The sequence below is a fragment of the Solanum stenotomum genome, chromosome 11 (assembly GCF_019186545.1).
Source record: "Solanum stenotomum isolate F172 chromosome 11, ASM1918654v1, whole genome shotgun sequence".
In the NCBI taxonomy this organism is placed as follows: domain Eukaryota; kingdom Viridiplantae; phylum Streptophyta; class Magnoliopsida; order Solanales; family Solanaceae; genus Solanum; species Solanum stenotomum.
The window spans coordinates 54,642,034-54,658,232 of NC_064292.1; the positions used below are offsets into that span (position 1 = coordinate 54,642,034).

A 16,199-nucleotide genomic window follows, 5' to 3' on the forward strand; every position below is an offset into this window, starting at 1 on the left:
TTGGCATCCCATTGAAATCTGGTGTTCTCTTCAGGCAGTAGGAGTGACTTAGATATATCTTTCGTAGAGACAGAAATTGCTGCAGCTATTCAAAACACAGAAAGAACTATTAGTTTGAGTTTATGGAATTAATAATTTATTTTATTTAAACACAAGAATCATATATAATTCTAAGATAAGACAAAATAGAAAGTATCTGAAATAGAATGGTACCTTTGTTTCATTCCATAAATAATGCAATGAACTCACCCTGAGATCAAGACGAACAAGCCTTCTCGGATTAAAATTTTCTGGCAATAACTTCCAAGGATTCCTATGCCAGACAAACCAACACAAGTTGTTGGAAAGGTACTCAATAGAGCCATCTTCTGAATCTCTTTGGGGAATACATACATAACACCGTATGCATAATATCCTAAGCCTTTGCATATTTTTTATTGCCTCGTTGCTAAAGCTTAGTTTTACAAAATCAGTAAACCAGATTGCTTCCACTTCCATAGTCCCCTATAAAAAGATCATGAATCAACAAATCATAACTTCACTTATCAATATCATTATTTTCTTACTCTACCCCCAAATGTTATATTATTTTTTATTACACTTGAAGAGTTAGCACCATTTTTTGACAAGAAGGTACAAATATTTCTTAAGAAATATGTCGCTTGAGAGAAATGCTTTACATAATTAATTTTATTTTTTAATGATACATTTTTTGACAAGTTTACTAGACTCAAGTTAAAAAGTTTTTCATGCTATGATAAAACAAAATAGTAACTGAAACAGTGCCAATAATTGTCATTTTTTTAAATAAAAACTAATCAATGATCAAGTGAACTGGTATGGTCAAGTTTTGGCCCTCCTTAATTTTATTTTATAAAAATTTACTCAACGTAAATAAATGGGTGATATTAGCTTTTAAAAAATTATTGATTAAATTAGTACGTACAAATTTAATATCGTATAAATTTCAAGTTAATCTAAAGAATGATATAAGATTAAATATATTAAGTAGCTATTAGAGTAATTCATAACTTATTAACATGAGATAAACAAACTAGGTACAGGGCCGTCTTAACCCCTAGGCCACTAAAGTCATCGCTTGGGGCCCCCATTTTTAAAAAACAATTACTTATATATGTTATTTTTAAAAAAATTATATGTACTATGAGTGTTATAATTTCTATTAAGGAAATTGCATATGAGATGAAAATAAACCTGAATTTCGTAAGAAACAATTTGATGAAAATGTGGATAGCGAAATCACAAAGTCCCTTGAAGAACCTTTAAGAATTTTTTCCATTACAGAATTTTTATTAACAAAATGTTACTCAGAGTAAATAGTTGTATAATATTAGCTTAAAAAATAACTAATTGAGTTATTATGTACAAAGAGTCGTATGAATTTCAAGTTAATCTAACGAATGAAAGTTAGATTAAACATCTACTAGACTAATTCATGGCTTCATAATATAAGATAAATGAATTTTGATTTATGAAAATTAAAAATTGAATATTATTGCAGTATTTAGCCTACTTACAGTTTTGTTGACCATCACATCTTCTATATCTTCAATGTTCCATAGTCTTCTAGGTTGTCCGGAATCTTTTTGCGTTGTCACTACATATCTACCCATGTCTTGAATTAAGTCATGCATTTGAATTGTATCATATGTAGAGATGAACACAAGAGATTTCTCAATTAGACTATGCAATCTGATACGAGCGCCCAAATCATAGCTCTCAAGAATTTCAATGGTTTCATCTTTCCCCATCCCTCTAAAGAAGCATGCGATATCTAGAAATATCGTTTTCTCTTTATCTTGCAACCCTTCAAAACTTATTTTGAGGTTTTTAACAACATCTGGGCTAGATTCTCTCTTTATCATGTCTACAACTTCTCTCCACATAGTTGTATCTTGATTATGTAACCAAATCCCCCACAATCTCAACGCTAAAGGAAGGCCTTTAGCATGACTTACTACCTCCAACGCCAACTTCTTAATATGCTCATCTGGAGCTTCGCCCTTGAAAGCATGTTGATTGAACAACCGAATAGCATCATGTTCAAGTAATGTAGTCACTTCATGTACTACATTATTCATCCCTAAAATTTCCTTGTTTCTAGTTGTTGCAATAATTCTACTTCCAGGGCCAAACCAACGAAGATGCCCTGCTAAATACTCCCAATGATCATGATGATTAATGTCATCAAGCACAACTAAAACCTTCATAAAACGAAGTCTATGAGCCATCAGACGCTTCCCTTCCTCCTTATTATTCACATATTTTTTGTCTTCCCTTAACAGTTCAGAGAGAAGGATATTTTGTAGAGAATGCATTTCATTTATGTTAGTTTCTTTTACATCCGCAAGGAAACTTGCACCCTGAAATTGAGGAAAGTGTATCAAAAACAGCTCTTGCTAGAGTCGTTTTACCAACTCCCTCCATTCCCCAGATCCCCAAAATCCGGACATCACTAGTTTCCATCTCTAGCAGGGATTTTACTTTCTCCAAATGAATATCTATTCCCACATTATCTTGCAAATAAGATGAAGAAGTCTTGCACAATTTGGAAGAAACATCGTCAACAAGTTCCCCAATACAATCTGATTCAATCCTACAAATAGTAAGAACAAGAAGTACATCACAGTGTGTAAGTACATAAAAGGGACAAAACACATAAATCAAACTCCTCAAAACATCGTCAACAATTGAGTAATTAAATTGATATAAATATATAAAATCAACACAATTGACTTTAGCAAGTAATTTAGTATACTTGGATGACCATAAAATTTATTCACTCGATTGAAATAAATAAATTTTTGAGGTACACAGTTGTTCTATAGTAGAATATTAGCTAGCTATTGTGTGTTTTTTACTCACCTGCCATGAACGTTACAACCTTTTAGATCAGCGGCAGTACTTAGGGCAGTTCTCCATCCCCTCAACATCTTTATACTTCAATTCATGTTCGGCAAATGCTACTGCAAAGCTCTCTGTTTGGTGTCGAACTTCTGATGGATACACATCATAGAAGACCGGTATGACTATTTGTCCATTTTCTTCCTTGCATTCCATGATCTTCACTAATTCATTCAAGCTTCATTGGTGCTTTCATTGAGAGTCTACTGATGGTGGATACGAGACTAAAACTACTTGAGGAAACTCAAACGGGCATAGCTCGAGAGATGTCAGAACTTCGTTCTGCTGTTGATGGCCAGCACACGTCGATGCAAGAGGTTTTATCGCAGGTAGCGGCGATTGGTTCACAACTGAGGGGTCCGATAGCCAAGACTTCTCGTTCTCGCCCAGCTGAGGTTGTTCTGTCTTCCAACTCCAGTGGGGGTAACCCAGTTAGCCTTCGTCATAAACCCGCTTCAGTGGAGTTGAGCCGATTCTCAGGTGACCATCCGGACGCTTGGATTTTTCAGGTGGAAAGGTATTTTGATTTCTATTCTATTCTCCCTGAGCATCAGTTATCACTAGCTTCTTTTTACTTAGATGGCAAAGCCCTTGAATGGTACCGTTGGCTTTTTCGGAACAAACAATTAGTTGATTGGTATCACTTTGCTGCTAAACTGATTCTTCGATTTCGTAAGAAAGAACTGGAAGACCCAGAAGGTCAGCTGGCCATGCTCCGACAGTCGTCGACCGTAGCTGACTACCAGTCCCGGTTCGAGGCCATGGCTAATGAGACGGAAGATATCTCAAACCCTTTGATGATGAAATTATTTTTATCTGGGCTCCGCTTGGATATTAAGACTGCTGTGTTAGTCATAAGCCCAAAACACTTGATAATGCCATTTCAATGGCTCAAACCCATGAGCAACGCCTGAATATTGAGAAAGGGCCCATGCAACCCGCCTTTGCTAGATCCCAACCCTTACTGCCGACCCCCAAGTCCAGATCCATGGCGCCGTCACGCCATACCACATCCATGTTTCGTGTGCCAATAAAACGACTATCACCAACAGAAATGCAACAACATCGTGAGAAAGGGTTGTGCTATTACTGCGATGAGAAATATGTAGCCAATCACAGGTGTAAATCATTGCCCCAAATACTCCTACTTGAAGATGAATCTGCACCCTTTACTTATACATCGGAGCAAATCTTATCAGATGAGTTACTGGCCGAAGAACTCCAAAGTTTGGAGTTGCAAGCTCAGTCAACTATTTCTTACCATGCCTTATCCGGTGGTTACTCTCCGACTATACTTTTTTCAAGGGGCACGTACATGGATCACCAGTAGTTGTATTGGTAGATGGTGGTAGTACACATAATTTCATTCAAACTCGGGCAGCCAAGATTTTGAATCTTAAAATTGAACCGACCACTAATTTCTCTGTGGTTGTAGGTAATGGCCAACGATTACGATGTGAGGGTATTATAAAAAATGTTTTGTTCACTGTGCAGGGAACAGAGTTGTTAATGAACTTGTATCTTTTGGGGTTCCATGGTGCAGATATTGTTCTCAGAGGAGCCTGGTTGGCCACTCTAGGACCTGTCCTAACAGACCACTCCACACGTCAAATGGAGTTTAATTTGGAGGGCAAGCAAGTGAAATGGTTGGGTGATCCACCAGAGGACTTGCAGCCTGCTCAATTGCACACATTGCGTCGGTACTACTCCACAGATGTTGTTGCTACTTGTTTTTGCTTGGTTCTGGTACAAGATGATCCTATGGATAGCGAGAGTATTCCTTCTGACTTGGGGGCGTTACTGGAAACTTATGCAGAGGTTTTTCACAAACCCCAGGGGCTTCCCCCGATTCGGCTAATGGATCATGCCATTCACCTCACTCCTAATGAAGGGCCTGTCAATGTTAAGCCCTATCGTTACCCACATTTTCAAAAGCAAATTATGGAGAAACTTGTAAGCGATATGTTGAATGATGGAATAATTCAGCCAAGTACGAGCTCTTTTTCATCACCAGTCTTATTGGTTCGAAAGAAAGATGGATCGTGGCGTTTTTGTGTGGATTACCGAGCCCTTAATGCTATCACTGTACGTGACAGGTTTCCAATTCCCACAATCGATGAGTTATTTGATGAATTGAATGGGGCTCAATTTTTCTCAAAGTTGGATTTGCTATCTGGTTATCACCAAATTCGAGTCCGTCCAGCTGATGTTTCCAAAACAGCTTTCCGAACACATGACGGCCATTATGAATTTTTGGTTATGCCATTTGGATTGTCCAACGCTCCGTTGACATTTCAAGCAACCATGAATGACATATTTAGGCCTTATCTTCGCAAATTTGTGCTTGTGTTCTTTGACGACATTTTAATCTATAGTTCCTCTTGGTCTTTACACTTAGAACATTTGGAGTTGGTACTCAAATTGCTCCAGAAACATGAGTTAGTGGCCAAGCGCAGTAAGTGTCATTTTGGGCAGACCAAGGTTGGCTATTTGGGCCATGTTATTACCCCATCTGGACTTTCTGTCGATCCCTCAAAAATTCTGACTATCCAGCAGTGGGCAACTCCGAAATGTATTAAGGATGTTCATAGTTTTTTGGGACTTGCGGGATATTACAGGCGTTTTATTCGCCAGTTTGCCGTTATTGCTAGCCCATTAACTGATTTACTTCAAAAAAAGACTTTTGTGTGGACAACTCAAGCTCAACAAGCCTTTGAGGAATTGAAACCAAGGCTTAGCACCACCCCTGTCCTGGCACTACCCAATTTTAATGATGACTTTCACTTGGAAACTGATGCTTCGGGTGTGGGAATTGGGGGGATACTATCACAAAAAGGACATCCCATAGCTTTTTATAGTCAAAAGTTGTGTCCCCGAATGCAAAGGGCTTCCACATACCACCGGGAGATGTATGCCATCACACAAGCAGTGGCAAAATGGAGACAATATTTGCTTGGACGGCGATTTACCATCTTCACTGATCAGCAGTCTCTCAAGAATCTCACAAATCAGGTCATTCAGACCTCGGAGCAACAGAAATGGTTGGGAAAATTGGTAGGTTATGATTTCTCAATTAATTATCGTCCAGGAAAGCAAAACAAGGCAGCAGATGCATTATCGAGACCCCCTGATGCAGGTGTCTTACTGTTTCTGAGCGCACTTTTGAATGGCTCTCTGAATTACTTGAAGCAAATAAAGTCCATCCTGAGTTGTTAGCTATTCAACAAGGTATGGTGAATGAACGTGCTGCGTATACTGATTACTCCCATCGTAAAGGGCTGCTCTTTTATAAAAACCGTTTGGTCATACCTCGGGATTCTTCTCTGAAACAAGTGTTGCTCAAGGAGTTCCATGATTCTAAGATTGGTGGGCATGCTGGAGTTGCTCGCACCTTCCATCGACTGTCGTCTAATTTTTATTAGCCAGCAAGGCGTCGTGATGTCAAGATTTACATCGGCTCATGCCAAATTTGCCAACGCTCCAAGGATGTGAACAGGTTGCCTGCTGGCCTTTTACAACCACTCCCTATTCCAGAAATGGTTTTCGAGGAGATAGCTATGGATTTTATTACATGTTTGCCAAGCTCAAAAGGAAAAGCGACTATCATGACTGTAGTCAATCGGCTTTCTAAGTACGGTCATTTTATTCCCCTTCCAGCAACCTTCACAGCTCAGTCTGTGGCTGAAGCTTTTGTTGTTCATATCATTAAGTTACATGGCCCTCCACGAACAATTGTCACAGATCGCGACCCTCGCTTTTTACACGGCTTTTGGCAAGAAATTCATAGGTTACAGGGAACTATCCTAGCGATGAGTACTGCCTATCACCCTCAAACCGATGGACAATCAGAAGCCTTGAATAAATGTGTTGAACAATATTTGCGTTGTTTTGTAGCTGACAGCCCTCATGAATGGGTTCCAATGCTACCGTGGGCTGAATTTTGGTACAACACAGCTTTCCAAACATCAGCGGGAATGACACCCTTCCAAGCCTTGTATAGCCGCGAGTCCCCCAACATCGTTCGATATGTTTTGGGCAGCTCATCTGATGATCTGATTGAGCAGTACATGCTGCGTCGTGAGGATGTCCTGAATCTCTTGAAGTTTAATTTGTCCAAAGCTCAAACTCGCATGAAAACTAGTGTTGATAAGGGACGCACTGAAGATCAATTTGATGAAGGTGACTGGGTGTTTGTTAAACTACAGCCGTATAGACAACATTCTTTGAGGAGCACATCCCAACATAAATTCAGTAGGAAATATTTTGGACCTTACAAGGTGCTCAAGCGAGTCGGGATGGTTGCCTACAAGCTACAGTTACCAGAGGCGGCTCGAATTCATCCTGTCTTCCACATTTCCTTACTCAAACGATGCAAGGGGAAACCCGACCAGCAGATTACTCCACTTCAACTTGAAGATTCGACTACTCAGAACCTTGAGGACAAGGTTCTCTTTTCAGGAGCGAGTAATGTTATGAACCCAACACTGGACCAAGCTATGGACAAAGAAGTAATTGGGCCGGAAGTTCAAGTCGAAGAGTTTGGACCTATAGAGCAGCGACGTAGGAGCAAAAGACTGAAGAAGCCCAATAAGCTTTTGGGAGATTATATCTGGCAGCCTGGGTGAAGCACAGATGGCAGTAACTGATAGGTTTATAGGGGAATATTATCTTTATATTATGCAGTGTCTAGAATGTGTAGTGGTATGATTATTGTGTAATGTTGCAGTGTCTTCTCTGTCCCCTCTCAATTCTCTCTCTGTAATTCCTCCTCATCCCCTTTTCTTTCAGACTTTTATATTTCCTTCAAGTTGTAATTCCACTTTCAATTAATTCAATCAAATTCCCCTTTTAGCTTGTAATTTACGTGTTGGGTTTGCTTCAATGTAGCATAATTCTTTGAGAAAATGACAAGGGCAACTTGAGACTCTTCGATAGCTTTCAAGAGTTCTTCTGGGATGGAATCGCCATTCTCTAGCCTTTTATCGTCTTGAAGGTGAATATTCCCCTGTTTTTCAAACCTTCGTACAAGTGACCCGTAAATGTTCTCCGAGTGTCGACAACTCTAAAACTTAAAAAGATATCATACTTTCATAGCGGACGGTATTGTGAATCACTCGCAAAAGAAGAAGAAGAAGATGCCATGGATGTCTGAGAAGAAAATACAAACTATGTGTAGGTGTGATAATAATAAGATGAAGAAATATAAAGAAGCAAAATGAAAGATGAATGTTTCTGTGAAATAAGCAGCTTCTTAATGCTCTCTACTCCATTTGTCATTAGAATTATTAGGAAATTCCTTAAAAAAGAAGAGGAAAGTTGGTGAGAAAGAAAACGTGAATTAATTACATGGCCCTACTTGAATGGAAAAAAAGAATCAACAACTATAAAGAAAGAATATGTACTGTAACAGGTTGAAAAGTCTTCATCCATCAAAATATGTCTTTGATGTGTTTGGAAAGGAGGAAAATATGTTCCAAAAAAACGTTCGATTTTCTAATGTTTAATTGACTCAAAAATGTTTTTAAAAAATATTGTTATTACTAAAAATAAGTTACTTAAATATAAGGAAACTGATTTTTCTTGTAGAGACAGGGAAAACGGGTTTCACAAGTGTTATTCTACACCTATTATAAAAAGAAAATAATTTTATCCATCTCTCTAAATGTATGCACAATGGTTTTCTTCGTCACCGAAAGTAGACGACTTGACTTTCAAAAACACTATACAAAGAAGAAGATGTTAATACAAATGAAATTTATCAGAAACTCACATTTAGAGGTATAATTTTCTATAGTTTTCCTATTTTTAATTTATTTCTAGAGTATGGTGTAGCTTTTTTAGTATATTTTTTGTTATGCCATGGATTCAACTGTACGTTTGAAAAAAAACACAAAAAATGATGTGTATAGAAAGAAAACGAAAGATGATCTCCTTAAACTAATCGTAAATTATGTTAATGGCTTAAAGGTGATCTCTTTAAACTAATTATAATTATTATATTAGGATTTTCTTCCAACTTAAATAGAAGTAACTAGGAAATTCCTTCAAAAAAGAAAAAGTGAATCAGATGACCCTCTCCTTAAACTAATTTATGGATGAAAAAAAAGTATATTTTAAAATTGTAAATTATGTTAATGGTTTTCTTTGTCACCGAAAGCAGATAACTTTACTTTAAAAAACACTATGGGTCATCTTGTTCCAAAAACAAAATAATAGGAAATATAATTGAAGAACGAAGATGGCTCGGAGATGTATAATCATTTTCTTTAGAGAGATATTGGTTGTATTGGGGAAAAATATCCAACAAAATTTGTGGAAATATTAAATAATAAATAACAATTTAAAAAACAAAAAATTTAAAAAAACATAAATTAAAAACCGTTCTTTTAAGTTTGCTTACCTTAAAAGCTGCTGTATTGATTTCTTTTTTTTTTAATAAATTAAATATGTTTGTTCCTTATAAAATGCTATATGTCTAATTTTTTAAAAATAAATTTTATAAATGTAGACGTTAGAGTTTATGAATTATCAAAATTAATTAATTTAAAATTTTAAAATAAAGAAATAAACATATATATATATATATATATAAGTAGAGGTGATAGCGCCTACGTGTCAGCACAAAAAAATAATAATTTACATATCTATTGTTGAAATTAATATATTATTTATATGAAATTAAAACATAATTGAGCACACCAGCCAATAATGTGAAAGACACGTTTTGTCAACCAGATAGAAAATTTCAAATCGAAAAAACTACTTATGTCAGTTTTATTGCAACAGCATCAGCAAATTTCCATTTTAAAATACAACAAATGGTTACCACAATTGTGAAGCCTACATTATACGTGAATGTCATGAACAATATATATTCCAATTAGCAACAAAAATAAATAATGCGCTCAGTTTTTCTTGGTGGTTATGAGGCGGTGAAGAAGGAGAGGCTGCTTTAATGGACTCAAATACTTTGGGTGTTAGTCATTTTTCAGCAAAGAATGTGTAACTGCGTTTTTTATTTTCTTTTTTATGATTAATGAGATGTGTCTTGCTTCTTAGTACACTAGTGTTGGGAGGCCCGTGCCAAGCACGGGCCCAATAGTAAAAATATTATGGTAGTAAAAATATTGGGCATTTGTAGAGGATAGATAATATGATCTAGTATATTATGTACTATTAGAACTATTTAGAATATGTACAATAGACACAACTATGATGTTGAGTTCAACGATTTGTACATACTAACTAATGTAATATAACCAAAATAATATAGTACATGTTGCAGTTTTAGTATATAAGATTAGCATGTCATTGTCTAGCATGTTTAGAGGACCCAGCAGTTTGCCTGTCCACAGGTAATCTTGCTGCTGCAAAAAACCAGAGCATAGGTACAATGATTCATTATATTGTCCCTAGCATAAGCAAAAGCGACAAAAGGGTGTGACGGAGTTCCTGTAATTAGGCAGTTTAAAGTATGTTAGAAACTGCAAATATGGCAACAGATAGCAAAGCAATTGTAATATAGGGAACAAAGAGAAAGTAAATGACGAAATTAGCAGAAAAATGATAGATTTGTTGTTGAATTTGTGTCTGATTGGCCTAATAGTGTACGCTGAATGAGTTTAGCTAGTAGAGGAAACGTTGTTCCTATTGTTCCTATTGATAACTCTGTATTATAGGCTATGACATAATGACAAAGTAGAGAAAGTAAAAGAGAAAACAATGTATGCAGTGCAAGTTATGCAGGGAAACATGTAAATAGGCTGATATTGCACGGTGAAATGGCAAGCAAACATTAACGTAAGAGCTAAAGGAGAGTACAGTTTTATGCTAGGAAAAAGACACAACGGACATAAGGATTTCTTTCAGTGGGATTTATATGAATGTGAACAACATTGTTCACAATAAAATGTCAAAAGCGTAACAACGGATTTTATAGTTGAAAGGCAGTTTCATTGGATGTGAGCTGAGGTGTTGCAAGGAGTAGAAGCAGGAAGGAGTTAAAAAGTTTTGTTAGTGTGCGAAAGAGCTGGTGCTAACTGTGAAGTATGGAAATTGGACAACTGTTGTAACTCAAATAAGTGTAGCCAACAGTAAACATGAGAGGAATCTTATGTGATAATAATTAATGTATGGATATGAACATGGATAGAGGGGTTTTAACGCTGAGTTAATGTCAGACTGTAGAATGTTATGTCAGATATGAGCAAAACGAAGTTGACAATTTTGAATCATGTAAGAGTAAGTGTAAAAGCAGGAGGATAACATAGGTATGATGCTTACAATGTTTTAGAGGAAGTATGTGGATACGTGTATAAAAGAAAGTAAATTACAGGTAAAAGTAGAGAGTTGTAGCAGTATTTTCTGAAATAAATGTAAATATGTGGAAGTAATAATCAGTCTAAGCTATAGTTTGCTCTGAAAGGGGAGATGTAGACTGACCTTTTACACCTTTTTGGTAGGTGTGGGTGGTTCAAATTTTGCCGGTGCATTAGAAGGACCAGCTGCAGCACTTGTTGGCATCACTTCTACCTCAGTTATTTCCAAAGGCTTTATCTTTTTACAAGTCCTATCAGTAGTGCTGTGTGGAGTATGTTGTTTTTCCATGTAGGAAAGAATGGACAAAGTTGCATTTGTGGTATTTGAGCTGCTCCAAGATGACTTCCTTAGCTGAATTTCGAAAGTTTTGTTTGACAGCACCTCATGGACATGATGAAGAGACAATGATTGTCGCTGTAAATGAAATAAGTTAGAACAAACAGTTTAGAACAAAGCATACGGGGTAAACTGTTTGTGCTGAAGATATATGGTATTATGACAATAAGTCTGTACAAGTAGCTAGTCGGAATGAGAGATAACCTTAGTGCAAGTCATGTCAAATATGTCTTCTGCTGTCATGGACAGTAATTTTTCTCCTAATTCAGCAGAGATAGATGCTGTGGTTGTAGCAGTATTGTCAATAAGATCAATTTCGAAGCTACACCTGAAATGAAGGGAAGTTTCAAATATGGGTATAATGTACTATATTTTGCCGAAAGTGTAGTGTAGAAGTAAAAAAAGTACAGCACCGAGGCACTAATGATGTTGTCCGATTGCATTTTGGACATTCAAAATCCTTTCTATCCTTTGTCCGCTTCTTCTGTTTGCATCCTGAGCATTCAAGCACACAAAAGTCTTGGAACTCATCTAATATGGCCATCTCTGCCTCAACATAGAACAGTCCCATCTGCAGTAAATTTTCATTATTTAGGCGAAGCTACAGAATGGCAAAATGACTGAGAATACTCTGAAATGAGCAGGTTCAAATATGATTTACAGAAGGTCCTGATGAGATTTCTGCAATAGAGATAAGTTGTTGGCCAGCAGGAGTGACTATCAGTGGAGTGATAGATGAGCTTGTTGAGGTATTCTCAGATGGAGAATGCAACAGCAGTGTTTTGTTTTCTTTTGCCCTATTGTTAGAACAAATAATATGTTTAGTAGGTTGTTTAGATGCAGAGTAAAGCTGTAGACTAAATATGAAATGTCAGTACCAGTTGAGGAGTGCCAGTGCCTGTGGGTAATTTGGATTCACACGTACTGTGGAGTTGTACCTAGTTTGCAGTGATAACCCTGTATAACACAGGTTGTATATTTTTTCGTGAGCCAATGAAATGATGTTGGTAAGAAGGTCACCGTATATGTACCTTGATAAGTAGAGATTCCTATACTTCTTCCTAGGATGACAAGCAGATCTGCCTCTGTTGCAATTTTTGAGGCGATTTCATGTCCTATTTCTCCAAAATCCTCCCATAGAGTGAAGAGAAACTGATTTCGCCTGAGAGTGCCAGAACATAAATAGAGAAGAGTAAGTAATATGATAATGGTTAGACTGTAAGTGATGATGCCAGTAGAAAAATGCAGAAGCTGGTTATTTAGTCAAAATATTTGCTGAAACTGGGAAAGTAGAATGTGAAATGTGATACTTACTGATTGTCACAAAGGGTAATTTTGCGACACTTATGATGACTTCGACCGGCATTTTTTTGAGGACCACAACGAAGAATGATTGCTAGTATATCTGCGTATATAAGACATAATGAAACGTTGCAACTCTACTGCAGTAGTAAAGAGGTACATTTCAGTTTGATAATAGCTACTACAAAGGATGTACCTATTTCTGCAGTAGAATCAACCATCAGATGAGGAATGCGGTCAAAGCTGGTGATATTGAGCTTAATTGGCGGAGGAAGTGCTTTTTCAACTGCATGAGATGCTTTGATTTGTTCAATTACTGTTTCTTTGTCAAGTATCCAGTAGAATTTATGTATAGGCTTGCCATATGAAGCTGTGGACAGTTTAACTTTTGCAGTAGAGATCAGGTAGGTATTCAGAAGTTTAAGCGTAGCTGCATACTGCTTGATTTCGTCACTGTACATAACGGCTTTAATTTGGCATTGCTGAAAGTAACAGTGATAGAAATTTCAGATGAATTAAGTTGAGAGCAAAAGAGTAATAGTGATAACACAAAATGTAATAATGAGATAAGCTCTTCATCTTCCAAAATTAAATTTTGGAATGTACATTTCTTGTCAAGGCTTTCTCGTGGCCGTCCTATTTCGACAATTTGAATTTTGCAAATCCAATCTCGTGTTGCTGGTTCTATTTGGTCGATGTTCACTCTTAGTACCATGGTTGGAGGAAATATAGTTAACCAAATAGTAGTACCTGCAGGACAATAGGAATAGTAAGTCACTGTAGCTACGTTGTTGCGATTTTATGAAGAGGCCTGATTAAATTAGGGATATGCAAGACTGTTTCATGTCTTCAGACAGAAGGAAAAAATGAATGGAAAGTAGGGACACTGTGGGGAAAAATACAGCTTCTAGCTGCGTGAAGGTGCTTTTGATGTAGTAATGAAGTACTAACAAACTGTTGGAAAAGCAACTTAGGACAAAAAGCAAAGATAAAGTAGAAATGCATGAAGGATGACAGAGCATGTATGACAGTATTTATTCTTGCTGCTATCTTCATCTGCTAACTATTTGTGTGTTATTACTTGTTTGGGTGCAAAAATAAAAAAGTTTGTGTGTTCCCAAAAAAACCAAAATGAAGAACAAATGAAAAGGAAAACAGGAGTCTTGTTACAGTAGAAGTAGAGTGAAGACAGTAAATGTGTTAGCAGGCATTATTAATGTGCGAAGTACAGTTGGACATTAATTTTTTCACAGAGGATCTGTTACAGGGACAGTAAATGTTGCAGTAAATTAAAACAACAATAATTATCTCTGAAATTTGAGTCGAACGACTATGCATTTGGGAAAAGCAATATGAAAAACTTTACTGAAGGCAGTATGTGATGGCTTATGTATGACTTAGTATGATGGAAGATGCAGTTTGTAGAAGAGACCTAATTTTGCACATTTATATCCCAAGGTAGCATTTAGTCTTACCCAAAATGTTTCCTATTTTTGCATAGAAAATCAATTTTGATGTTACTATTTGAATAAACCAAAAAAAGACAACAGAAAACAGTTTTGGTGCAGATATTTTGATCATGTTGGGCATGAATTTAAAACCATACTGCTGGGCCAATGGTATATCTATCTATGAAAGATTTAATAGTATTGAAAGAATTAAATATGAGCCACGAAAGAGCAAACTGATAAGGGAGGCTATTACTTTGTGTTTTACATTTGCAATATCAGCAAAACTGTAATAGCTTAGTAATTGACGTCCACCTAATAACTGTAATTTTAATATATTTTTTTTCTATTTTGGTGAGAAGCAGAATCTGGAAGAAAATTTGAAAAGGAGAAGACAGAAAAGATGAAAAGGGAAGAAATAATACCTGAGAAGGGAGCAAAATTTTATCTTCAATGAAAGGCTATTCAATTTGTGTTGTATGAGTAATATATATATAAGGGTAATATATATATATATAATATATATATATATATATATGTATTAACTTAGCCTTATCTAATATCTATATTAACCTTATCTAATATCTAATTTGTTATTTATATTTATTTAAGAAAAATACAAATTATAAAGGACCCAAAAATGACATGTGTCTTCCTATAAAGTGATGGACTGTTGGTTGCCAATGAAATTGTGCCAAAAAAGACCAAAAAACAGTACATTTGGTTGTCAAAGAAGAGACAAAATCATTACCTTTGACTACCTTCTTTTTTTTTTTTTTTTTTTTTGGCATTATTTCATTGGGAATGAAAATTGCATCAATTTTTAAGTAGACAGTTGTAGTTTAATTGTTCTTTCGAGATAAGGAAATTTTTTTTTTTATTTGTCTATGTATATATCTATCTGTATTTACATACTGTCTGTCTGTGTCTCTCTCTCTCTCTCTCTCTCTCTCTCTCTCTATATATATATATATACATATGTATATACGCAGACAGACAGATGAAATAATGTGTCATCTGGTTACCATGGTAGCAAAAATAGTATAGGATTACCATTTTCTTTGTACTGTAAAATTGAATGTAGGAACTGTTAGCCTAAAGGTAGATAATGCATTTCCGTAAAAGTCAAATACATTTCAATGCGTAATAAGTTGAGAAGCACACAGAGATAACTACTGCTTTAGCCTTTTCCTTTACTACATGTGCAACTTCAATGATACTCCTTGTAGGTTTGTCCTATAGTAAGGCATATTCATTAATGTCTATTTCACATTATTAGGGACTTTAAATGTGAATGATTTGACCCTATATGATTATGGGGAGAATTAAGTATACTAAGTGGAACAACTTCTGCCATTGAGATGTTGATGTACCAGGTGAATGGAGAGCAGCAAGATTTTGGGGAAGAGCATGTTTTTGAGCAGAGTATTGTGGGTGGTGTGTACCCTTTTTTCATTTGTTGTTTTATGATAAGAAACTGGGTTTCTCAGATTGTTGGTATCATTTTTGTTAGTAGCTGTTTGTTCAGGCAAGATTGCATTCATTTCCTGTTTAGTGATAGACAGATGAGGGCAACTATTTAGTGAAGTTATTTTGTTGAAGGTAGTATCTTTGTGTTCAGTTAGGGTCATGTAACACAGAATAACATAGCACAATGTACAGTGAAGAATACAACAGAAGAGTAACAGAGGTGAAAAAAGTATAGAGCAGGAAAATACAGAAACTTACGTTTGTCAGTCAGAAGTTTGTTGTTTATTTCGGCAGCTGAAGAAGTGTGAGTTGGAAAATCCTACATAAGGTGTACCAAGTATGTAGTGTATTAGTTAAAACTATGGAAAAGCGAAGATTGAAATGAAGATTGGATTTTTG

General features: G+C 36.1%; 2 protein-coding genes and 2 long non-coding RNA genes across 4 annotated transcripts in view; 1 reads left to right on the forward strand and 3 right to left on the reverse strand.

Moving 5' to 3' along the window:
• The window catches only part of LOC125843937 (uncharacterized), a 157,079-nt gene extending 148,992 nt beyond the window's left edge, over positions 1-8,087 (forward strand). The window contains exon 3 of the long non-coding RNA XR_007444091.1: positions 7,919-8,087. This is a non-coding gene — a long non-coding RNA (uncharacterized LOC125843937). The remainder of the gene's footprint in view (positions 1-7,918) is intronic.
• LOC125843862 (uncharacterized) overlaps positions 1-16,199 on the reverse strand; it is a 573,332-nt gene that overhangs the window by 465,123 nt on the left and 92,010 nt on the right. The gene's annotated exons all lie outside the window — the stretch shown is intronic.
• Positions 1-16,199, reverse strand: part of LOC125843929 (uncharacterized) — a 40,962-nt gene that overhangs the window by 7,062 nt on the left and 17,701 nt on the right. The gene's annotated exons all lie outside the window — the stretch shown is intronic.
• Positions 10,064-16,115, reverse strand: LOC125843879 (replication protein A 70 kDa DNA-binding subunit B-like). The gene is made up of 11 exons (XM_049523102.1): positions 16,059-16,115; positions 13,453-13,632; positions 13,079-13,363; positions 12,895-12,985; positions 12,612-12,742; positions 12,459-12,537; positions 12,242-12,377; positions 11,994-12,151; positions 11,785-11,908; positions 11,368-11,658; positions 10,064-10,377 (listed from the first exon to the last, which is right to left on the reverse strand). The coding sequence occupies exons 2-10, from the start codon at positions 13,595-13,597 to the stop codon at positions 11,371-11,373; spliced, it is 1,437 nt and encodes a 478-aa protein (XP_049379059.1). The 5' UTR covers positions 13,598-13,632; positions 16,059-16,115; the 3' UTR covers positions 10,064-10,377; positions 11,368-11,370.

What these genes read in the sequence shown, in the direction of transcription:
- LOC125843879 (XM_049523102.1), bottom strand. Translation starts at nt 13,597, where the DNA reads ATGGTACTAAGAGTGAACATCGACCAAATAGAACCAGCAACACGAGAT. An exon ending in AATTTTGGAAGATGAAGAGC is followed by an intron (nt 13,364 to 13,452) that starts TTATCTCATTAT and finishes GTTACTTTCAGC; the next exon opens with AATGCCAAATTAAAGCCGTT. An exon ending in TGATTCTACTGCAGAAATAG is followed by an intron (nt 12,986 to 13,078) that starts GTACATCCTTTG and finishes TTATATACGCAG; the next exon opens with ATATACTAGCAATCATTCTT.